The 26337-nt window shown below is 40.4% G+C and overlaps 1 protein-coding gene across 3 annotated transcripts in view; it reads right to left on the reverse strand.

Moving 5' to 3' along the window:
* The window catches only part of WIPF3 (WAS/WASL interacting protein family member 3), a 90338-nt gene that overhangs the window by 55627 nt on the left and 8374 nt on the right, over positions 1-26337 (reverse strand). For all 3 annotated transcript variants that reach the window (XM_027102292.1, XM_027102293.1, XM_027102295.1), the window contains exon 2: positions 10794-10910. In XM_027102292.1, the coding sequence (XP_026958093.1) occupies positions 10794-10853 (60 nt within the window). In that variant the 5' untranslated portion in view covers positions 10854-10910. The remainder of the gene's footprint in view (positions 1-10793; positions 10911-26337) is intronic.

A 26337-nucleotide genomic window follows, 5' to 3' on the forward strand; every position in this document is an offset into this window, starting at 1 on the left:
AAAAAAAAAAAAAAAAAAAAACAGATATGCAACATTGTATGATATCAAAGAAAAGAGCTCTTAAAAATGTAGCAATATTATTAAATAAAATTAACTATAATTTCTTCATATCAACCAATATCCCATCAGTGTTCAAATTCACCTGGTCTAACAGTAAAGTTTTAAATGAAAGTTTGGACCAGGTAGAGAAAGACCAAGCCATAGCATTTGAATCTCAGCATCCCTGAGCTTCCCCACAGCCCAAAGAACATCTTTCTTTGCTCTAGATAGGGGCTCAGAGCCAGGCGATCTAGAATTCTTGCACAAGCATCACCATTAAATGGTTCTGATGAACCTAGGGGCAGGACAGGAATAAAGATGCGGATGTAGAGAATGGACTTGAGGACATGGGGAGGGTGGAGTGAGAGAGTAGCATGGACATATAGACACTACCAAATGTAAAATAAATAGCTCGTGGGAAGCAGCCGCATAGCACAGGGAGATCAGCTCGGTGCTTTGTGACCACCTAGAGGGGTGGGATAGGGAGGGTGGGAGGGAGACGCAAGAGGGAGGGGATATGAGGATATATGTTTACACATAGCTGATTCACTTTGTTATACAGCAGAAACTAACACAACATTGTAAAGCAATTATACTTCAATAAAGATACTAAAAAAACCCCACAAAACTTCCAGGCAAACGTGTACCCCTTCCCTAGGCAGCCTCTTGGCCTGATACTGCCAAAGCTGCTTGTAAAATGACAAACCAAACAGCAGCTGAGAAAACAGAGCCTCCTCTAAATGTTTAAAATATTTGAATCAGGCTGCCGTTTCACTGGAGCGGATCCTAAAGGACACCTGTGGATCCCCATGTACTTCTCCATCACAGCTGCGATCCCACTGCTGAGGGCTCATTACTCCCATCTGTGGTCGACTCCACGTACCTCCCACTGGTACCCCATGGACTCAGGCCGCTCCACTCAGGGCAAGGCAGTGAGAGGAGAAAAGGCAAACCACCCAGCTGTTCAGATCATGCTACAGGAGCAGGTACTGGCACCCTGGACTTGGAAGCCCTGAAACCTAGAAGTGATAACCTCTGCCCTCCTATTTGGGGACTATTTTCAGACTGCTGGCCTGACTCCCCACTTTGAAAAACTTGGGCTCCCAGCCTTAATCTTGACTTCTGGTGTCTGACCTCCTGTAGCACTGACTGCAAGAGTCTTTGCCCTCAACTTAGTCCCATATCTGGTTACTTGCCTGGTTGTTTTCTGGTCCCTGGGATAAGAGTAGCTGCCATTGACTAAGCAGACACTTGGTAAACAACTGCTTCTCTCGTTATCTTACTAGATTCTCACAACAACCCCATGATTCGTGCAATCAACACATACACGGCGAATGCCTACTACATGCAGGCACTGCTCCGGTGTCGAGGATACACTGAGCAAAACAGACACAAATCCCTCCCTTCCTGGAACTTCCACTCTAGGGCAGAGCCCTAGGAAGCGGTGGTTATTATTCCCATTTGCAGATGAGGAAACTGAGGCTCAGAGTTGCTAGGTAATTTGCTTGACACCATAGAGCTAATAAACAGCACAGCAGGGATTAAGTTTCCGGTCTGTTGGACTTTAAAGCCCACATGCCTTTGTTTTTGTTTTTGAACACACCACACTGCATCATTACGAGATCCCTACTGAAATCGACGGCCTGGTACACTGAGTGCTGAACAGATGGTGACATAGGAACAGACATGCTTTTCACCTTTGTGTTTTAAATACTTTATGTGGTACAGGTGGAATCCTGCTTTCACCAGCTCGAAAACACATTCACACTCCTCCACTGTGAACAGACCTTATTCAAATGGGAATCTATTGTTATCATGTACAAGGCGGGTACACTCTGTTGCTTTCCCTGGGTTTTTTAAAATGTCTTTATGTAAAGCCAAGGTACAAAGTCTATTAGTCTATTCTCTTAGAAACAATAACGAATTGGAAAGGGGAGGATTGTACCAAAGGACATTTTATGGCTTTAGAAATAAAGCCCAGGTGTTAACTTGTGCTATCCCTGAATGTGTTACTTCTGATCTAATATTCTCAGCAAAATGTGAACGTGTTAATGGTGTTCTGACAGGACACAACATAGAATGTGTCTGGCTTTCAGGGCTTAGACAGGTGGAAGATGTAAAGTAGTGGTTGGTTAGTTCACAGTGGGTTTGCTTTGTGAATTACAATATCTTCACTAAACTCACTAGTTCAGGAAATCATGCTAGGTACTGGGTGCCTACTGTGTGCCTAGTACTAACCTTGGCACAGAATCCCTGTCTCGGAGTAACTCACTAATTGTTCACTGACCCCAAGATCCTCTCATCCCTCGACTCGTCTGTTTAGGAGAGAACCCAAAGCATTAGCAAGACCTAGTGCCCGATGCTCAGAGAAGTAAGCTTAGGAAGATGAAAGGTGACTAATCAGAGGACAGGAGGGCTCTTTAAAGGTAAGACTTCAAGGGTCCCATATGCAGGAAATACATAATGAAGAAGCAATGCAAGGGACAGTGTTCTGGTCTGGGAATAATCAACTATACTTTCAGCACTTCCATGACTGAGTCCAGTCTTCCCTGGATTCAGGTTCTAAACTCTTCAGAGGCAGAAACTGGGTAATTTCGTGCAGCAAAAGCTCAGTAAATTAGCATGATGGTTTGGTCAAATTTAAGCACACAGTCTGTAGTCATCGAGCTCAGAGGCACTTATTGTCTCCACTGTGTGCCCTGCACTGTTAGCAGAGAGCCTGTTTTCTTGAGTCCATAAAAAGCCCAGCTGTAAACTAAAGACAAGACAAAACTGAGGGTTTTTTGGCATTGTACCTGCTTCTTTAATGCTGACTCTCTGCTTTTAAACCATGGGTTTTATTCAGAGGGTGTCTTGCAAGATGTTTTTTTTCTATTAAAAAAGGAGAAAAAAACCAATAAGCAAGTGAGGGGAAATGGTGGAACCACAAAGAAAAGGAAAGAAAAAAAAAAAGAAAAGAGCAATCTTAGGAGGAGGCTTAGGGATACAGGAAGAAATCTGGGAGCTCTGTCCTAGGTGTGAGAAAGGGGAACCATTGATCTCCTGGCTCTTAGATTCAAGGGGTAGGGGTAATCTACCCCTACCCCTTGAATCTGAGAAGGTCTACAGCAAAGGGCAGCTGGTTTAGCGGTTCAGAGCAGAGACTCTGGAGCCATTCTGCCAGCATGCAAACCATGGCTCTGCCAGTTACTAGCTGTGTGATCCAGTGTAAGTCACTTCCCCTCCGTGCCGCAGTTAACTCATCCTCGAGAATAACAACAGTACCTGCCTCAAAGGGTTACTGTGAGGATTAATTCAATTATGCGCTAAGCACCTGAGGACAACACAAAGCATACAGTAAGCACTACATAAGTGTTTGATGCTGTGGTCATCAGCACTGCTTATTCCAGCTGTATATCTATTTGGAAGCAGTAGAACACAGAGCAGTAAGGCTCTCAGAGAGCCTGGGGAGGAATCCAGTCTCCACCACTTACTGGCTGTATGACACTGGGCACCTTAGTAACCTCTCTGTGCCTCCGTTTCCTCATCTGTAAAAGGGCACTATCATCCCACCTCACTGGATTACTGTAAATATGAATTTAGATAATCCTCGTTAAGCGCCTGGCGCAGTACCTGGTATACAATAGCTGTTCAGTAGATGCCTGTTATTATTATTGTAGATCATTATTATATGATCAGTAGGTAAATGATTATTCATTCCTTTTTCTTTCTTAAAACCTTTTCTTCTCTTTATAAAAGTAATAAATGCTCCATGTAGATATTTGAGAAAATGTGGAATCATACAAATGAGAAAACAGAAATCACGCATACGGCCCCCAGATAACCAGCAATGTTATCATTGTATGTGTACTATTTCCTTACTGTCTTGATCTGAGAGCACACAAATGAGCAGTACACAGAGTTTTGTTTTACAGAGTTGGGACCACATTACCCATATGTAGCCTGCCTTTTCCACTTCACGTTACCTGTCTTTTCATTAAGCATCCTAGGAAACATGACTTTTTCTAGCTGCCAATACCCCACTGCAAGGATATGCTCGTGCTCCCAAGATCACAGCACCCCTCATCCCTCGCTTGCAGCTTTCTCGACCGGGTCAGGGCTGGATATCTGATTGCCAGCAACAACCTGATGTTGGTCATTTTTTCTCTTTTATGGCAAGAAAGGAAAGCGCAGTCTGGGGGAAGGGGTACATAGCCCCAAAGAGCCCAGGCTCCAAATCAACGTGGCCCTCCTCAGTATAACCGTGCATATATGAAAAGACAACCCTGGGTAGGGGAAGTAGTTCACTGGCAGTTTTTCTAGGAATTGTTAGTTACACTGTAATTGTAAAAGATTTCAAAGGCAAAGAGCCAGCAGATTCCAGAGTAAAATTAAGCTCCAGATAGTAACTGCGGCTACCAAGATGGCTGAGGCTTTCAACGGCTGCCCTTTGGCCTCCTGGCCCATGGCAGCTTCCTGCCATATCCCTCGGCTCAGACGCTGTGCGAACGGCTTAGGCTCCTGGGCTCCTATGCAATTTGATAAAGGCCTTTAACAAGCGCTCGCAGGCTTTTCTTGCCAAGTTCCAGGCGTTCTGAGTGCACAATTGCTGCCCCCAGCACACCACTGCAAGCTTCCCCTTTTTTTCTTGCCATCCCTCCTACCTGACAGCTGTGAAAAAGAAACACATTTAAATATCGTGCTGAATGGCCCTTTGGAAGCATGAGTGGCAGGTCCTGACACACCTCTCTTGCAGACCAAGTAAATCTGCTGCAGACTGCCTCGTTTTTTCACTGAAGCCCTGTTACTGCTTGCAGGTACAAACCGGCAGAGGAGAAAGGGAGGATCTCGTTCTTAAAATTACTTGAAGGCAAACGTGCACTTTTGCAAACTGTTTTAAGCAAGGACCAAATGTCAACTTAATACTCTCCTAATAGCTTGGCCTAATGCAAAAGACTTTTCCTTGTCACTGACAGTTGGCCACTGTCAACCCTGGGTAAACGTCCCCAATCCCTCATTAGTGACACTAATCAAAGCACCAGAATGTCAGGAGAATCTAAGTGAGTGACAGTATTTAAGAGTTTTTAAGCCTCTCATTCTTCTAAATGCACCAGTCAACATGCAAATTATTGTTTCCAGAATATAGGGTAATACGCAATTCTACTGAGCCCCCTTCCACCTACGGCCCCCGACCCCTGCCTTTTTTTTTTTTTTAACCACAGCAAACGCAAAACTCCAAAAGAGGCTCTTATGGGGCTTCAGATACCACTTCATTTTCCACATTTTCTTTCACAGATTGACATGTTTTTTATACCACATGAGCTCCTGCATCCTAGAGATGGTGGGAAAACCTCCCCATGTAAGCCTCAGCTGGTATTTCCTGACACTGGGAAGTCTACCTCACCCATGAATCATGCAATCGTTACACTGCAAGGAGAAAAATCATCTCACTGAGTTTCCTGAATGCAAACAAAGACTCTGGCAAAGAGTAATGAGGGAACAGAACAGTGAGGGGCCACAATATGCTTCTCATTGTAATTTCCCTCCAGTACTTTATTAAATGTTACCCCTGGAACAGGCAGGCAGAGGAGTACCTGGATCCATGGTGTCTTTCTACTTAAGAGTTTTGCTTATCATGGAAAATAAATGATTATCAAGCCAGTTTTCCTTTTGATTTTAAATAATAAGACATAGGCCTCCCCCAGGAGTACTGTTGCCTCCTTGAGATATTTAAGCTTGAACAGCAACATTAAAAAATAATGCTATAAAACTTTACAAATCTTCTTTTAGGCTTTGCCTAGGCAACCCAACTCCAAAGAATTTATCATCTGGTCAGAGACCCATATAGTCCCTTCCTCTTTTGTAGATAATGTTACACAATTGGGGCAAAAAAGAAGAGAAATCACAGACCCTCAAGGAGTTCCTTCTCACGTCTTGGACACTACCAAGGGGCCAAAGAAGATTTGAAAACAAAAGCTCAGTAAAAATTTTGCTGCATTTCAAAAATCAAATCCATTGTATTTTCTTTAGATTTTTTTAAGAAGTTACATCGTGTAACCAAAGCAACAATAATTTCATTATAAGTGGACCAATGTACCATGTGGGCAATTTTTATATGGTTTCTGGATTTCAAAGGGATGAGACAAAGGAGTAGTGCTCAAAAGACAGGGAAATAGGGGCAAGAAAAGAAGGGAAACCAGATGACGAGGGCTGTCTGGCTTTCACTTAGAGCCTGCTTCAGAACTTCAGCAAGGCCCATCAGCCCTTTTCTCAGTTCCAAAGGATGCACATCAGGGAGAGGAGGAGACGAGAATGGGAGGGGCAGGAAGGGGAAAGGTGAGAGGTTAGGAGGGAAAAATCAAAACACTTTTAGCCTTGGTCTAATCCCCAGATCTTCCAGAGCTAAGGTGAAACCTGATCAGACATATCACACAAAATGCCCCCTCCTTGCAAAGATTCCATATAATAAAATCTGCCATGCTGGTCCATAAGCGTAGATGTTTAAAGTCCTGAACACTGCTTATGAAGAGTTTAACTCCATTTCCTAATGCTATTTACACAGGTATTCATTCAGTCATGCATCCATCCATCCATTCATTCAATGAGTAGCTATTGTGAGCCAGGCACTAGGGACAGAAAAGACCACAAAACAGAAAATGTGGACCCCAGTCAAATAAAAACTAACTGAAAAACTGATAACTGCTATGAAGGAGGGGTTTAAAAGTATGTTATGAATGCCAGTGTGGGGTGTGAGGAAATGATGCTTCGAGGAAGGGACACCTGGGCTGAGCTGAGCAGAAAGAGCTTTCCAAGCAGAAGAAACAGCCATGCTAAAGTCCTGGAGTAGAAGACATGGGGAGAGGGGCACCATATGAGGTCTGAGAGGTAGGCAGGGGCCGGGTCATGCAAGTGGAGCGGCCCACAGTTAAGAGGGGGATGGGAAGCCCTTGAAAAGTGATGGGGAAGGGGACATGATCTGATGCAAGTGTACCAAGATCACTGGCTGCTGGTGACAAAAGGAAGGCTGAATGAAGCCAGCTATCTTGTAGGTACACGTGTTGGCAAAACTTCTTCCGTAAAGGGCCAGATAGTAAGTATTTTAGGCCTTGTGGGCCAAGAGGCAAAATTAGGGATGTTCTGTAAGTACGATATAGCAAAAAAGAAAACAAATTCCCACAAAATTTTTATTGATGAAATTCAAAGCAAAATAATAATAATTGAATATAATTTTTAAAACACAGGTCAACTAGTGAGATGAAAAGAATTCTTCTTTGGGGGGAGACAAGTTGTTTAATTGGTGCTCTGTCACCGTAACATAAAAGCACCCAGAGACAATATGCAAATGAATAAGCATTGCTGTCGTCCAATAAAACTTTGTTTATGGACTAAAATTTGAATTTCATATATTTTTCATATGCACAAAATATTATTTTTCTTTTGATTGTTTTCAATCACTTGAAAATGTAAAAACCATTCTTAGCTCGAGGGCTGTACCAGAACTGGACCATGGGCTCTGCTCTAGTTTGCCAACCTCTGTCGTAGAAGGTCCCACATTCTGGATGTGCCTAGTTGCTTGCTCAAAGAACACTAATTTTTGGCAGGTCACTGCAGGGTGATGCTATGTACTTCTTGTTGCATCACAGCAAAAGGCTGTGTAAAGGTCATTCTATGACAGGTGACACTTTGATCCCTGTTAAAGGTACATTTTCCCCTTTGTAATTAGAAGTAATCTGTGGGTGACACTTGGGATCCTGTGAACATCCTGTTCTCCAAAACATTTCCCTAAGTGGTTTTAGGTTTCACGAATGATCCTTGCCTGAATCAATTATTATACTGGGAGTTACAAAATAATTTTGATATGATTTTCAGTGCTACCTAGAATACTATTTTGTGGATTACATAATCATTTTTTATTGAATCTTCTGGTTTTAAATATTTAGATTGTTTCCTTTCTTTTTTTTTTTGGTTGCTATCACAATAATGCTCTCATTAATAATCTATAGCTAAAAATTTCTGTACACTATGATGAGTTACTGAAAGGAAATTACTTGAAGTGAAACTAGGTCATTGAGTACAACCACTTTTTAAAGGGACTTAATCCATATTAACAAATTGTGTTTTAGGGGATTATACCAATATTTGCTCCTATTAAGAGGTATAAGTGCCTGGTATAATAAATGACTATATGCCGCAGACTTCTTAAATCAAATCATCCAACCTTGTGTACGGTGGGGGTGGGTAAATGGGAAGGGGGCAATGGATGTGCCTGTAGCAGTAAATAAATAAATCAACCACTAAAAAAAATGTTATAAGTGCCTGGTTCCTAACACTCCAGGCAACATTTAAAAAGTACCACCACCAAACTGATAGATGAAAATGATTTCTCATTATTTTAATTTGTGTTTATTCAATTATAGTGAGGTTGAAACATTTGTATTTCTTCTGCCTGGTCATATCCTGGGCCCATTTTCTACTCATCCTTTCCATATTGATCCCTAAGAGCTCTTTATATGCTCAGGTTGTTCATCCTTTGCCTATAATATGCACTGTAAATATTTTTCCCAGATTGTAGAAAAATGCGTCTTAACGAAATATTAAAGGACTTCCCTGGTGGCGCAGTTGTTAAGAATCCGCCTAGCAGGGGACATGGGTTCAAGCCCTGGTCCAGGAAGATCCCACATGCTGCGGAGCAACTAAACCCCATGAGCCACAACTACTGAGCCTGCACTCTAGAGCCCACGAGCCACAACTACTGAGCCCATGTGCCACAACTACTGAAGCCCACATGCCTAGAGCCCATGCTCCGCAACAAAGAGAAGCCACCGCAATGAGAAGCCCGTGCACCACAACGAAGAGTAGCCCCCACTAGCCACAACCAGAGAAAGCCCGAATGCAGCAATGAAGACCCAATGCAGCCAAAAATAAATAAATGAATAAATTTACAAAAAAAAATAAATTAAAATTTACATGGTTATTTTCCTCCTAAATTGATCAGTTCCTCCATGAGATAGGTAGCAAAAAAAAAAAAAAAAAAAAAAAATTTAGGAATGGGGAAGGGAATGCAAGAATTATCCAAATGCAGAATTATTTTTGTTTATTATGAACTTAAGCATATTAAAAGAAAAAGACTCCCTAATGAAATTTAAAATTTTATTATCAGCATTCAAAATTCTTTTCTGGTCTTTCCTATTTATCACATATATAGCTGATTTCATGATGCACAAAATGTGCATTGTTTTTAATTCATCATTCCATATCTACTTTCCATTATCAGCACAGTTATAAATGTAATTTTTAATTAACACTTTAACATAATGCAATTTTTAATTAACAGCATGACAATACAGTTCATTTAGTTCTCATAAACCATTTAAGATCTAATTTTTCACTAGAATAAATCGCGTTGCTGTGCACATACTGTATAAATTCTTTTTTGGTTCCTTTAGGGTTAAATTCTTAAGTCAGTCTCAAAAATAAAACTACTTGATTACTAGGGGAAAAAGCGATATATTCAGGCTTATTGTTTTTTGTCAGAGAACACTCCGGAAAGACTCATTCAACATTTGTTGAGTCCCAGGTATGTCACCAGCAATGTTTAAAAGAGTTCATTTCCCCAAGTCCCCAACAATATGGGTTTTGATAAGTTTATTTATTCTGCCTAAGTTTATGGACATACTGTGGTATTGGGAGTTACTTTAAGTTGTGCTTCTTCAGGCCCAGCAAGTCTGTGTGAGACCCACATTATAGTTTCATGTATGCTTCTTTCACTTATAAACTGTTCATCTCCATGCCTTCTTTGTGTCAAATTCGGCAGTGGAAATTCAGTACTGATTCCTATTCTTTCTATATATTGGCCAGAGAGCTTTCAGGTATAACTCACATCATGTGCTTTCCTTCCACTCTCTTCAAGGGCAAGGGCCAAGTTTCAGGAAGGTGTATGCCCCAGCGCTTCAGATACGGTCAGTGTGCCACGCTAACGTCATGGGGGTGACATATGACCTCAAGCATACCCTCGTTCTCACCAAGGCTGGTGACCGTGCAGCAGGGCCTCAGACCCTCCTTTCATAACCTATACTCCCGCGGTCATGTCATCCACGCATCTGTGGAGAGGTGTGCACCCCAGCGGCAGGATAGCGGGTAAGGCTCTATTCCTGGCCCCAAGTGTCAGTGGTGGTAAGGGTGAGAAGCCCTGTCCTAAAAGAAAATAACCACTCTCTGGGCCTCTCCTAAGCCCAAACCAAACTCCAAGGGAGACAACACAAAGCGAAACAGACTGAGTTCAGTCTCGTGCAGATGGGGAGATTTCATTTAGAGATTTATATTTTGTTGTGCATTTCACATGACACTCCTCTTACTTGGTCCCAGAACCTGGCAACTGAAGCCCAAGCTACTGTTAGCACCATCCAGATCACACACTGGAACTTGACTCTGAGCACACGCCTCCTTGGCTATGCACTTCAGCGTGGCCTCCCCTCTGAGGTTTCCCGTGAGATGAAACAGTCGATTAGGGAGACTCTGGGAAGCCTGTATCGAGCAGCAGGAATTAGAAGAGAAATCATGTAGACGACGCTGAGGTAGAGGGTGGGAGCTGCCACGGAACGGGAAGGGAAATACCTGGCCAGGCTGGTTTGGAATTAGACCCTGGAGCCGTAGAGCCAGCTACCAAAGATGCCACCTGCCATAGCAGAGCTGGGTGGTGGCTGATTCTGAACATTTAAAACCTGCTCAAGTGTATTCAAGTAAACCAGACTGAAAAAGAAAAACCCAGGTCTTACCGGGGGCGCTGATGGGGGGGGAGGCGGAGGCAGAGGTGGCAGTGGCGGTGGCAGTGGCATATGTCACAGCGTGGGTGTTTCTTTCTTAGGAATGGTCCCAGGAGAATGGTCTCTGCTCTGAAAAGGAGAAAAGGGTGAGTTTAAACTTGGATGTCTTTATTCACGCACAGGTAATACACGTCAGGCAGGCATACAAATGTTATAGGTAGTTTCATTCCTTCACTTGCCCGCTCATTCATTCATTCATTCTTCTTTCAATAAATACTGAGTGCCCACTGTGAGGCAGGCATTGTGTCAAGTGCTGGAGACTGAAAGAAATAGCTAGATTTTAGAAAGAATTAGGTGACAAAACAGATAAAATTTAGCTATTTATGTCTCAGTGTAAACAGAGCGTATTAATAAATAACAACACTTCACTCCATAATGAGTACTGCAAATAACAGATTCTACCTCTTTAAGCATTAAACTTTTATCATTTTGGATGCAATTTAAAAATATTCTGCACATACCCCCATTTTCCTAAGCAGAGCAAATGGAATGAAATTTAACCTTTTCTGAATGTGGCAGGCTCAGCGGTTACTCATGTTGCCAGCCTCCAGCCAGGCTTATACGGGCATTAGCTATCTTCCTGCTTCCTTCTCTGCTGTCACTCTTAACTTTGCTTGCTGTTTTGCTGTTGTGGTTTCTATACAGTCATCTGCGTGGGGTCATGACACTTCTCAGCAAAGACTTAATATCTGGCATTTGCTACACGGAGGGCTTTGGGGCATGCTTCTGCAAAAATGGTTATGTCCCAAAGAGTTAATATTGTAGGATGTCTGATCTCCAGATAAATATGGCCTTGCTCTGTAGAGTGTGTGTTTGCATGCATAGGTTTGAATATGGATTTGTGTTATCAAATCTATATCAAGACACACTGCAAAGACTTAAAACCTATACTGCAGAAAATCCCCAACAGTTTACAAAAATGAGGAAAACGTAGAGAATCTAAAAGCAATTTAAGCAGAAACAGAAATAAACCTCAGACTTAGGCAAGGGTAATTTTGTGTTCTTTCTGTCCTTCTAGTCACTGGAAAGCTCGAACAAGTCCCGTACCTCTGTTTCTTCAATGCTAAAATCCTACCTCCTTTGTATTATTCAATTTTTTTTTTATCTGTACGAAGGGCCTTTACTGTTTGCAACAGGAGGTGGAAGAGGAGGGGATATGACAGCTCTGGCTCCTGGAGCAGCTCCATAGACTCAGTTGCTGCCCTCCTGTATTATTCTGTGTTAATATTCTTATTTCCTAGAGGCAAAAAGCAATTATGTAACGTGGTACTTTATTCTTAACACAGTCCACTGGATTTTGCTTGCTTAATATATACTAGTTTTCTTTACCTTTTTAAATAGTGGCTATATGTGGCAGGCTAATCACATTAATTTCCACAACAATCCTCTAAGGTCAGTAGTTTATTCCCAACTTTATAGGTAGGGAAAATGACATTCTGAGACACTAAGTAGTTTACCCAAGTCATACACAGCTGGTAACTGGTAGACCTGGGATTGGAACCCAGCCAGGCTTATCAGGTTCTCACGTCCAGGCTCTTTTCAACGTGACTGTTTTTTTTAAATTATGGTAAAATATACACAACATAAAATTTATAATTTTAACAGTTTTAAAGTATGCAATTCAGTGGTATCAAGTACAGTCATCACCACTATCCATTCTCAGAACTTTTTTTTTATCATTCCAAACAGAAATTCTGTACCCATTAAACAATACTTCCCCATTCCTACTCCCTCCAAACCCTGGTAACCTCTGCTCTACTTTCTGTTACTGTGAATTTGCTTATTCTAGGTACTTTAAATAAGTGGAATCATACAATATTTGTCCTTTTGTATCTGACTTATTACTCTTAACATAATGTCTTCAAAGTTTATTCATGTTGTAGCATGTACCAGAATTTCATTCCTCATTACTCAATTATATGTATATGCCACATTTTGTTTATCCATTCATCTGTCGATGGACACTTGGGTTGTTTCTACCTTTTGGGTATCTTGACTAATACTACTATGAACACTGGTGTACAAATATCTCTTCAAGACCTTGCTTTCAATTCGTTTGGACATATACCTAGGAATGGAATTGCTGGATCATACAGTACTGGCCTGTTTTAGAATCCCCTAAAATGGTATAGACATTTTGAATGGTATAAAATATATGTATAAGTTCAATTCTGGGGAGAAAGAGTCCATGATAGTTTTCTTAAGAGTTCCAAAGAGGTGCATGAGCTGATCATTATAGAAGACCACAATTGTCCTATAAAGCAGTCCCCTGAAAGGGGCTTGATAATTACTATGTCACTGCCTCTTTCCTTGATAGTAAAACTAGGACAGAAAGACTGAAAAAAAAAAATACTCATCAGAGTCCACAGCATAAAACTATAGTAGAATTGGGCAGAGATCCCAGAGGACAGTAAACACTTCTTCCAGGTAGCATCAATATTATTTTATTATATAATCTAATACACACAGTAACGTAGGGTCAGACAAAGTTGGCATTTTACTGGCTGAATGCTAAAGCAAGTTGGATGTGAGCCCACAAATTACTTGAAACAAATATAAATGATCAGTTGTTTGTATTTCAACACTTTCTTTCATAGAAGGCGTTGGGTATATTCTTTACATGATCCTTAATTCAGTGGCAAAATAATTTCAGTCAAAAATTTATAGCAGGGAATAAAGGGTTGGCTGAAGTAGTAACAGAACGAGAGAAAATATGGTCTCATTATATAAGGATTTTATCTTTTAACTAAGACACATGAGAGCAGACAGACTTGCTTCCCTTGGTGCAGAATGGTAATGGGTTCAGAAGAGTAACTTACAAAACTTAAATGTCTCTTACCTAAGGGTTTTGCCATTTATCCAAAGAAAAATGACTGTAGGAAATAATTTTAAGGAGAATTGTGGCACAACTATTCATGTAACCCCTCAGCACACAGATTATATTTTCCAGCCTCCTTTGCAGTTAGGTGTGACCATGTGACTAAGCTCTGGCCAACAGAATGAAGGCAGAAGCAATGTGCTCTGTCTCTAGGCTGGCCCATAAAGACTTTCCATCCACTACTTTTCTGTCTTCCTCCATCCACTGGCTGGAAGCAAAGGTTCTACTGTGGGCAGAGCCATGGATGTAATGAGTCTGGGTCCCTGACTCTCCATTTTAAGGCCATCTGCCAAACACCTGATTAGACTTTACATTCATGAAAAATAAACTTCTGTGTTAAGCCATGGAGAGTTTGGAGTTAATTTGTTAGAGTCACTAATATTTAACCAACCTAATATACAACTAAATTGAATAGAACTGATTCTCCTTTTCTTTTTTCAAATTTTAAAAAAATTTTATTGGAGTATAGTTGATTTACAATGTTGTGTTAGTTTCAGATGTACAGCAAATGAATCAATTATACAAATATATATATCCACTCTTTTTTAGATTCTTTTCCCATAGAGGCCATTACAGAGTATTGAGTAGAGTTCCCTGTGCTATACAGTAGGTCCTTATTAGTTATCTATTTTATATATAGTAGTGTGTATATGTCAATCCCAATCTTCCAATTTATCCCTCACCCCCTTACCCCCTGGTAGCCATAAGTTTAGAGCTGATTTTCATTATTCATGGTAGCTAAGTTCTTTACAGTTGCCATGAACACTGAGTTAGCAAATACCTGAACCATTGCTCCTAGGAGAGACCAAAGGGTTAGGCCCATGTGAGCCTCTGGTCACAAGATTTTTGTCAGTTGATTAATATATAACTTTGTTTTATATATTAGTGTTTCTGATTAAAGATACTATGTTTAATAGATTGTTGATTCATTCATATTATAACTCATGCCTGAACAAAGCTTATCTAACATACATATTTTCTCCATAAGGCAAATCACAGCCTTCCTGTGTTCAAGAACACTAGGCAGCACTACAGCACTATACCTGGGGCGGGGGGGGGGCACTGAAGCGAAATCACCAACAATAAGCACAATAATTTGAAAAACATGGCACTAAATAGAATATGAAAAGGACACTTGTTTACAGTGTGAGAGCTGGAACGAGAAGGCAGAGTGCTGCTCGTTCAGCCTCAGCTGGGAACGTGTGCATGACGCGACTCGAGCTTTTCCCCTCCCCGTGCATGTCTGTGAATAACCGTGAAGTCACCTCCGACTATTGACTTTGGGGTTACAAATAAAGTTTAGAGGGTAGGTGATTAGCAAACTGTGGAATCCATGAATAATGGGAATTGACTGTATAACTTTTTGGACCCCCTATATATATTCAGCACTGTACTAAGTATTTATAATACACTGTTTTATTTAATCCTCTCAACAAGTCGATGGTAGATGCTGACATTTCCATAGTAGAGATGAACCAAATTTTGTCTCAGAGAGGTTATGTAGTTTCTGCTAAGTTTCAGCAGGAGTACCAGAGCTGCATAAAAGCCCTGGCCTTTCTGATCCAAAACCTCATTTCTTTGTTTTACTAACTTGGTATAATTCAGATCATATTACTTATCTACTTCCATTTTGCAAAGTATTTTAGAGACCCTCGAATGAAAAGGACCTCCTACAGGTAAGTATCGATATAATTCTTCCATGTGCTCCCCCTAACCTCAGCATCCTTTACTCTCCATCTAGTTTTATCCTTACAAATCTGAAAGTGACCATGTGCCACTGGGCTTCTGTCTTGCTGAAATCTCAGGAATGATTTTTCAAACTCCAGGATGAAAGCATATTTTTATACTTAGTACTTGATGGCTGTGAAGGCTTTTTCTTGACAGATACAGTAATTAAGCAATTATCTAGAGGAGTATTTGTTAAAATCTGACAGTTAAGAATGCAGGGCTCCAGGAAGTCACAGGCTGTACCCATGAGCTCTTTGATGCTTTGTGCTCTCCCGTACATTTAAAAATGTCATTTTGCTCTGCAGTGTATTAAAAAATGCTTAGGATAAAAAAAGCCAGATTCTCAAAGGCTTTTATATTTTCTCCCAACTCATGAAATAACTCTGAAAACCAGCATCGAGATGCAGGTTTTCAAACACCATTAGAGGGGAGGGTGGCAAGAGGAACAGAACTAACACTATTTCCACGTGAGACCCCGAATGTGGGGGACAGTGCTGGTCTCACAGTCAGACTTGGGTTCTACTTCTGCCGCTGCTTTTCCCCAGCTGTGTGGCCTTAGTCAAGTTACTTAACCTAAGTGAGTCTCATTTTCTTTATTTGTAAAACAGCTACCATGCTTAACTCTTAGTTTGTTATCAGAATTAAAACAAAGACTGTAGATGAAGAACGTAATACAGGTCCTGACACAAAGCAGACACTTAATTGAAGCTACATTTATCATCATCATACCACCATCCTCTCCACTGCCACAAGTAACTATAAGAAAAGGTGGGGCTTCCCTGGTGGCGCAGTGGTTGAGAGTCCGCCTGCCGATGCAGGGGACATGGGTTTGTGCCCCGGTCTGGGAAGATCCCACGTGCCATGGAGCGGCTGGGCCCGTGAGCCATGGCCACTGAGCCTGCGCGTCCGGAGCCTGTGCTCCGCAACGGGAGAGGCCACAGCAGTGAGAGGCCCGCGTACCGCAAAAAAAAAACCCAAAAAACAAACAGTTAAATATGCTGAGCTTTGGGAGTTATTTCAGAGAGAAATAACTCATGGTCAACAATTTTACACACTAGTTGCTCTTGTCATCATCACTTTTCTCCCCTAAGTATAGTTTGTCAGATCACAGCTGTTCACAAACAGAAAATGTGCCTATTTTTAAAATATAAGCTACTATTTGACAAAAGCATCTTTTGCTGGTTCTAAAAATACATTTGAATAGGAATCTGAAAATAAGCTTCTCTGGGCACTCATAACTCTTTATGGTCTTGTTTTTGTTGTTGTTGTTTTGTTTTGTTTTTACATCTTTATTGGAGTATAATTGCTTTACAATGGTGTGTTAGTTTCTGCCTTATAACAAAGTGAATCAGTTATACATATACATATGTTCCCATATCTCTGCCCTCTTGCATCTCCCTCCCTCCCACCCTCCCTGACCACCTACTCTAGGTGGTCACAAAGCACCGAGCTGATCTCCCTGTGCTATGCGGCTGCTTCCCACTAGCTATCTGTTTTACGTTTGGTAGTGTATATATGTCCATGCCACTCTCTCACTTTGTCACAGCTTACCCTTCCCCCTCCCCACATCCTCAAGTCCATTCTCTAGTAGGTCTGTGTCGTTATTCCCGTCTTACCCCTAGGTTCTTCATGACATTTTTGTTTTTTTTTTCTTAGATTCCATATATATGTGTTAGCATATGTTATTTGTCTTTCTCTTTCTGACTTACTTCACTCTGTATGACACTGTCCTACTGAGTCCCTTGTTTCTTTGCCTATGAAGTCAGGAAAAGAGAAGAGAGATTTCTCACCTCTGCACTAATGCGGGCAAATGAACCCCGTGAGGCGGTCCATTTCTCACACTGTGGTTTCAGCAGGGTCCTGCCACTCTACCAATCAGTCATTTATTTATCAAAGGTGCCCTGCAACCAGGAAGTCACAACCCAAGAGCCCATGAGCATATACAGCACACATCAAAATGTTCTCGAAAAACATGTGGTAAAGTTGCCAAAGCTATAAGTAAAACAATAAAGGAATTTTTTAAAAACCTTCTTTCCAGGTTATGGTGAAAATGATGTACGAGTGGTCACTTTCTCTTGTCACTTCCTCATTGTTTCAGAGCAAATTCTCTGGGCACAGTCCTCTCCTGGGACTTCCCACCTGTAAGCTCTCATGCCCACCCCCCCCCACCAACCACCTCGTTAAGTGAAGACCATCCTCTTATTGGCCAGATGGAAGTTGCTGCTCTCACTCTCCTCAATGGCACAAAATTCCTGGAATATTTAGCTTTTTGGGGTAGGTGGGGCATGTCGATCTGAGTAAGCAAGGAAGCAGGGGATAAGGTAGGGGGAAATAAAAAGCACAGGATAAAAAAGTCTTTGAACATCTGTGTTCTAGATTATAGTAAGGTAAGTTAGCCCTGATACAGCCCTTGCGATGTGTCAGGAACTATCCTTAGAACTTTTTCATATATGAACGTATTTAAGCCCCACAATATCCCAATCAGATAGATACTGTTATCGCCATTCTTCAGATGAGGAAACCAAGGCCCACTGAGGTTAAGAAACTTGCCCAAAGTCACACAGTGAATTACTGGAGGGGCAGGCATTCAAACGCGGGGTGTCTGGCTCCAGAGTCCATGCTCTTAAGCACCATGTTAACTTAAGTCACTTGTAAACATACGACTTTTTATAGTTTTTGTCACATCCACATACCACCTGAACTTACTTTAAAATTGTTTATTTTGCGAAAGAAACTTTAAATTATTACCATAAATGGAAAACCAATATTATTTGCCATAAATAGATGGTAATAATAAAAATCAACTTAACGATTATTAAGATAAAATGTTCATCTATGTACCATCTAAACTCATTTCAGGTTTCCATAGTGACACTTAAACCTTGGTGCTTTGGGGAACAGTGATCTAGAGCAGTGTTTCCCCAATTTTAATGAAGGACGAATCACCCAAGGGGTCCTGTTAAAATGCAGATTCTGATTCAGTAGCTCTAGGGTGGGGCCTGAGATCCTGCATTTCTAACAAGCTCCTGGGCGAGGCCAATACTGTTGGTCTGAATCCATACCTTGAGTACCTCTAGAATGTGGAAGCTTGTAAGAAAGGCACAGTCTCCACCCCAGACCTACTGAATCAGAATCTTTGGGAGTCTCTTGTCAGCAAGTGATTTTTGTGCCCACTGAAGTTTGAAAAGCCCTGCTCTAGAACAAACAGGATGATGAAATACCCTGCCCCATACAGTTGGAAGTTGTGTCCTCTACTGAGAAGGTTCTTTTTTCTATAGATCCGTTTAATTTCAGTAGTCTGGGTCCATGAAAATGGCACACTGTACTTAGGACTGGAATTGACACACAAGGGAAACAGAAACTGAGCTGAGTGCCCATGAGCTGAGTGCCCATTCACCTCTTCCACAGGTGATATGAAGGGTTTCCCACACCTGAGATATACCAGCCTCGACAGCAGCTCCTGAAGTTGAATCTGCTCAGGCCTGACCAGATATGATAATTAATTATCTGCTGAAATGCTTAAAGGATTTATGAAGATTGTCCATGTGTGTTCTAAAACCAAGATACACTTTAACCACAATCTAATACGGAAGCCACTAAGTCACACCTACAGTGAGCTCAGAAATTGGTTTCCTTTTATAAGATTCTTATTGAAATGCAAATTTGTTCCCAGATCATTGAATTCATTATAATATTTGAACAGTATTAGGTGAAAAGATATAAATAGTGATATTGATAATATTTATCATTGACTCAAGCATTTTAATTATGGACTTCCCCGGTTGTCCAGTGGTAAAGAATGCACCTTACAATGCAGGGGACGCGGGTTCAACCCCTGGTCAGGGAACTAAGATTCCACATGCTGTGGGGGAACTAAGCCAGCGCACCACAACTACTGAGTTCACGCGCCTCAACTAGAGAGCCCACATGCCCTGGAGCCTGTGTGCCACAACTAAAGAGAAGCCCATGCAATGCAACGAAAGATCCCTCATGCCACAACAAAGATCGTGCATGCTGCAACTAAGACCCAACGCAGCCAAAAATAAATAAAAATAAAATAAATTATGGCTAAATGCCATAAAAATCGTTGTGTGTGTGTTTCCCAAGAGTTAAAGGAGAAAATATTTATTTCCTGTCTTTTTTTTTTCTGCCTTTGAATTAGCTAAAAGAAGAACGAGGCTTATTAAAAAGATATGATAAAAAAAAAAAGACATGATAGGGGGACCTCCCTGGCGGTCCAGCGGTTAAGACTTCGCCTTCCAATGTAGTGGGCATGGGTTCCATCCCTGGTCAGGGAGCTAAGATACCACATGCCTCACGGCCAAAAAACCAAAGCATAAAACAGAAGCAATATTGTAACAAATCTAATAAAGACTTTAAAAATGGTCCACATCAAAAAAATCTTTTAAAAAATATTTTAAAAAATACATGATACTAATCAGACATTTATAAGTAAGTCTCATTTTACATAACAGTTATGCTTCTGAAAAATGGCATCTCTAATTCTGGAAAAATCGAGGTATGCTTTAAGCATACAAAAGGAGTTTATTATTCAATGGAAACCCATAATCAATGTTATAAAATAATAAGTCATTCTACAAAATAAATTACCACCTCTTTAATTTATTTTATGATGTTGGATTTTATAAGGAGGGCATTTTTTCCTTTCTAAGGCTAAGGTGGTCATTTTGCACTTAGGATTGTGAATACTCCTAAAAATGCTGTTCTGAGAATCACTGAGGAAATAATTTTCAGACTGGAGGGGGCACAGGGAACAAGTCTACAAGACAAATTCTTTCTTTTCTAGTTTCACTCCTGAGACTTTAGATTTTAGTTTCAGTATTTTCACAGTAGGGATACTGCGCCAGCCTGGGCCAGGTCAGGATGGCTGGCCCAAGTTCTGGTGCCTCCAGTTCCCTGTCCAGTTTGAAGTTCGCTAGAATCTCAAACAACCTGTGGCAAGGAGGCATCCTCAGCTCTGTCACCAGGCACATTCTGTCCGTGGCAGCAAGCACAGTTAGCTGACAGCCAAGCCTGATACACTGACTGGAGGTCTTACCTCTCAGACTACAGGGCTTCACTCTCCAGTTCACATATACTCCTTTCCTAAAGGCTCTTCGTCATGGAGTCAAGTTCTCCATTTTATCCTCCACTCTATTCTATGCATCCTATCCTCTGTCCACACCACACTTGTGATGGTTTCTTACATACCTTTTCTTTATATTTCTGTGCCTTTGTCCATGCTATGCAGGCTGCATGTGATGGCCTTCACCACCTGGAAAATTTCTACCAATCCTTTGAAACACACTCAGGTGCCAACTTCTCTGCACAGATTTTCTTCTTCCTATGCCAAAGCTAACTCCTCCTATAGTACTTTGTTCGCAATTTTGTTACAGCACTAGGGACTTTGGCAATTTCCTTTCACATGTCTGTGTGTCTCCCTTCACTGGACCACGGGCTCCTCGAAGGTTCAAAGATAGGAACTGTGTCTTAGGTATCTTGGTATTGCCAAGGCCAAAGGTAGTGTCAAATACCTTTGCTTTGCTGTCGCTATGGGGAAGAAATAGAAAACATATATATCAGGGGTCATGCCAACTACTTAAGCAAAAGATGGAGACACACCTTGGCAGCAGCACATTATGTAAATTGTGTGTCTACAGATTAAATAATTATCTTAATGATATTTAAAGAAAAATATTACCAACTAAAATAGGAAGGGAGGAAAAGGGCAGGAGAAATTCCTGTCCAACTGTAGGCCTTATTATCAGTGTGGGAATAAAATGTATTTTGGATATGGGATTCTCAAAGCTTCCAGTGCTCACTAGAAAAGCTTCACCTGGCATGTTAGAAACGCTGTCATCAAAGAGGAATAATTTGACAGTTGAGAGAACTGGTCTCTAGTTCTGGTTTTAATGGTCATCTATTTCTCCATCTGTAAAAAAGTAAAGCATGTTCCTTCTTTCCTGATTTGCATAAGTGTGAGGACCAAATGAGTATTGCTTTGAGATAAGTTATTAAACAAATCAAAAATAGTTTATGATCCTCTCCAAAAAGCAAAGTGCTTTCAAATGTAATTTTTAAAATTAAGGATATGGTGGCTTCCTGGAAATGGAAACGCTTGTCCTAAGGGACAGCAGAGATGAGGCTTTAGTCTTTTAAATTAGAAAACACTTTTCAAAATAAAGTTGAGTTCAAGGAGGTCTTCTGGTTTTCAGATGGTGGAGTGAAAATATCTCTGTTCCTTCCTTTTCTTGGAAACCATTTCAAAATAGGAAGGAAAGGGAATCTCAGAAATATAAACTCAATTGCAGAAAGTAAAAACTAGATTTCTGTAACCCTGAATTTCAATAAATGAGACAGGGCTGCCTGCTGCCCAGGATGATCAAATACAGGGTCTAGGTAAGGTGTTGTAGAGAGTAAGCCTGTGGCTGCAGACCTCAGACAAAGTCCACACAGAGTCATTCTCCAGAATAAGAAGCTCTAGCTCCTCAGTGAGGAAGCCCCACCAACACTTGTTTAGAGTAATGGAAAAGGGCGTGTAGGATGGCACAGGAGCGACCCTGGACCCTAGACACATGAGGGAGCAGGGAAGGAGGCAAAGACAAGCCATTCCAGTGGGTGCATGGCTAGAAATGAGGAAGGGTGAGGGAGAGAGTAAATTATGAGCAGCCTAAAGCCTCTCACTTTCTCTCTCTTCCTCTCATCCTCCCTCTCCCTCTCCCTCTCTCTTCTCTCTCTCTCTCTCTCTCTCTGTCATAAGGAGCACTTCTCTGACCCAAAGAGAACTCTCCCTGGTCTAGAACCTGCCCTGATCTTTTCCTTAAACAAATCTCCTGCAAATAGTTGGTCTAAGAAGAATTCAACTCATTCTAAGATGAATACTAAATAAAAGGAAACGGTGAAGAGAACCAGCACAAGATCTATACAAGAAAACTAGAAAAAAAAAGTGCGAAAAGGAACAGGACAAAGGACAGACGATAGATGAAAAACACTTATCAGAAAATATACTTCTGTGAAGCAGATGAAAACAGTGACAAGGCATAAAATTATTAACTGAAAAAATTTTATGAAACAGTTATCCCTTTAAATTAAGGACTCTAAGGAAAAATATAAGAACTCTGAGAAGATGTAGCAAGGCAATAGGAGATGAAATATAATGTGGGAGAAGTGAAAGAGAAAAATGAAGACCAAAAAATGTCCTACTGTATAGCACAGAGAGCTATATTCAATATCTTTTAATAACCTATAATGGAAAAGAATTTGAAAAAGAATATATATTTGCATATATATATATCACTGAATATACTGAATCACTTTGCTGAATACCTGAAACTAACACAACATTGTAAATCAACTATACTTCCATTAAAAAAAATGAAGAGCACACTACAAAGAGCCCAAAGAAAAACAGGTATTGTTGAAAACACACTGAGGACCACGGAGAATTGAGAAAAATAAATAAAATGAAACAGAAATGGACAAAGAATTTAAAAGTATTAGAAAGAAAATGATAGATGTGGAAGACAGACAAAAAAAGATACATGGTTTCACTTAATAAAAGACACAAATGAATGGAAGAGAATAAATATTCAAATACATAATCACAAATATATAATGTAAGAAAAATTTTCAAAAATAAGGTTTAGAGCTTCCCTGGTGGTGCAGTGGTTGAGAGTCCGCCTGCTGATGCAGGGGACACGGGTTCGTGCCCCGGTCCGGGAAGATCCCACATGCCGTGGAGCGGCTAGGCTCGTGAGCCATGGCCGCAGAGCCTGCGCATCTGGAGCCTGTGCTCCGCAATGGGAGAGGCCACAACAGTGAGAGGTCCGCGTACCGCAAAAAAATAAAAATAAAAATAAGGTTTAATTCTATAGATTAAAAGGCACATGATATCCGAAGGAAAATGATATAGTTTTGGAGACATATTAGACATGCCGCAGTATCCCAGAGAAATAATGTATGATCCAAAAGTTTATACCCAGCCAAACTGTCACTGTGGTCAAAAAGCAAGTATGACAGATGTTTTTAAACATGCAAGAATTATGTTTCCTGAATATATATTGAAGATACTACCATAGAAAAAACTTCAGCCAATTAAGAGTTGAAGAGAGAAATTAGGGCAAAAAGAAAGACAGTATTGAATTAACCATAGAACTAAGGCTGAAGAGCCTATGAAATTATGGTAACAGAAATGACTATAACTACTATTAATCACAGCAAAATAGAAAGATATAACTAACAAAAGTTGTCAGGTAAAAGGGAAGATAAAGCAAGAGATAATATATATATATATTAAGTTCCTTAGCTTACAGACAAAAGGTGGCTAAAAAAATCTTTATTTTCAAAATCTTTTAAAATTGAGATATAATTGACATACAACATTGCATTAGTTTTAGGTATACAACATAATGATTTGATATATGTATACATTGTGAAATGATTACCTGTTTGCTATGACTTAGATATTTAGATTTCTTAGCACTTTATAGTTTGTGTATATGTATTAAAATGGACAATGGGCCAAACATATCACAGATAAAGAAATACAAATGGCATTTAAACACATTTGAAGGTGCTGAACCTTATTGATAATGAGACAATACAGGTCAGAACCACACCAAGATACAATTTTTCACTTAGATTGACAAAGATCAGAGGTTTGGCAAATATGTATTAGAGAGGGTGCAAGGCATCAGACGCTCATAATTACTGGTGGAAATATAAATTAGTACAACTTTCTGTAAAGGGCAATGAGCAAATTATCAAATTTTTAAAATATACTTTCTAATTCTAGGAATTTTTCTTATTGCATAGTGTATCACTTACGAGAAATAATGTATACAGCGACATTCACTGCAGCATTCTTTTTAATAGCAAAAGGCTGGAAATAACCTATAAACACACTGACTGGGAGCTGGTTATTAAATTACAGTTTGTACCTTAAAATGGCATACTAGGTAGCCATTAAAGGCATATGGCAGCCCTATATGTACCAATATGGAATGATCTCCAGGTTATATTAAGTGAAAAAAGCAGGCAGCAGAAAATGTATATAGAATGAATATGCCTTTATTTGTATTATATGTGTATACCTATAAATACAGGTATATGTAAATATAGGTATACCCATACCTGCTTATGCATATATGAAATCTCTCTGGAAGAATGTATAACAACCAGGTGGTCTAAGACTGGGGTGTGAGAAAGACTTACTTTATACTATATATCCTTTTTATACTTTTTGAAGTATGTATCCTGGGCATTACTACCCATTTGAAAAACTAACTTAAAAAATAAAAGTTCTGGATTGCTTTCTTTACTCGGGACAATTGTGAAGAAGTAATTTTTTAAATGCTTTTCATCACCTGAGTTAGGAGACCCCTCAACCTCTAAAAGGTAAATACAAATGAATAAATGAATAAAGAAAAATATAAATTTGTGTTGACAATTTGGTCTAAGTGAGCTGGATCCACAAAGAACAGCACTGAGACCTGACCATGGGTTTCGCTGGGCTGGCCTTGCAGGCAGACTTCCATGACAGCTGAAACCATCCCCTGCAGCCAGCCACAAGCATCGAAGGTGACTGACCAAGTGGGCTCAGTAAACAACGAAGAGTAGAGTAAAATAATTCTCCTCAAACCAATCCATAACCCCTAAGATTTAATTCTTCTGTTAATACATGGTTACTACACAATGAGGAACAGCCTTAAAACATGATTGCCCATTAGGCGTGAATCATTTGTGAGTTGGTTCCATTTGTAACCGATCCTAGCCATTCGTCAAATGGGAGAAAACAAGAGAGCACCATAAGGGGATGCACAGGGTCTGAAATGACAATGGTGGCTTTCTTTCTCCAGCCACAGAATAATGCACCCCTAGATCTTACGGACAGGTATCCTGACAGGTATCATTCTTAGGTATACGTAATTTATACAGATAATGTCAAAATGACTACAGGTCAACCACTATCACTTAAAACTCACTGACCATCCATGACCACCAGGAACACACAACACCAGGCATGAACCCAGATCGGTTTTAGCCTTCCTTCTAAAAGTCTGCAGGTGAATTTCTAAAACCTTCGGACATACACATAGAGGTGAAAACCAGAAAAGAAGTCATGCAAAAGCTGTTCAAATGTAGGGGAAAATGTTGCTTGCTTGTCTTGTTTTAGGCAGTTATCCTACCTATTTCTGAAGCTGCTTTATTCTTCCTCTGAAATACTGGAGAGCAAGATGATTGGCTAAAACCGTTTCATTCAAAAGTTTAGAAGAGTATTAGAATAAACGACAGCTTTAAGGAATACTGGAGACTTAAAATCTATTTCTGTGTCATTAAGAGGAAGTACAATTACATCTTTGGTCCTTTTTCTTGGTTGTACCATATGAGGAGAAAAAATTTCTCTGGTAATTATTTATCTCAGACACATAGCAAAGGAGCCAGCATCATTTTTTACTATAAGTTTATTCCCTGGGCAGACATAGTTGATGATTTCATACTGATATATGTGGTTGGGAGAGCTCTTTGTTAAACAATTCATTAACAAAAACAATAGTTCACGTGTACTACGTGGATTCCCAGTGCTAGCAATTGTGATTGTTATTTACATAATCATCTTTCATCACCCCAAACAACTCTGCACGAAAGATATTATTATCCCCATTTCACAGACGAGGAAACAAAGGCTCAAAGATGTAAAGTAATAGTCCAAGATCAAACAGCTGGGACGTGAAACAGCCGCACCCAACCCAAGTGAGCTGCCCCTAAGCCTCCGCACTCTCCATTACTCTACCCAGCTTCTGACAGGCATCTCAGCCTTTGCACAGTCTATGCAATGCAGAAAATATTTACTGAGCTTCTTCTACATGTTAGGCACTATGCTAGCCACTG

Source organism: Aethalodelphis obliquidens, unplaced genomic scaffold (assembly GCF_003676395.1).
Source record: "Aethalodelphis obliquidens isolate GAN/ISIS:26980383/991018 unplaced genomic scaffold, ASM367639v1 scaffold5, whole genome shotgun sequence".
In the NCBI taxonomy this organism is placed as follows: Eukaryota; Metazoa; Chordata; class Mammalia; order Artiodactyla; family Delphinidae; genus Aethalodelphis; species Aethalodelphis obliquidens.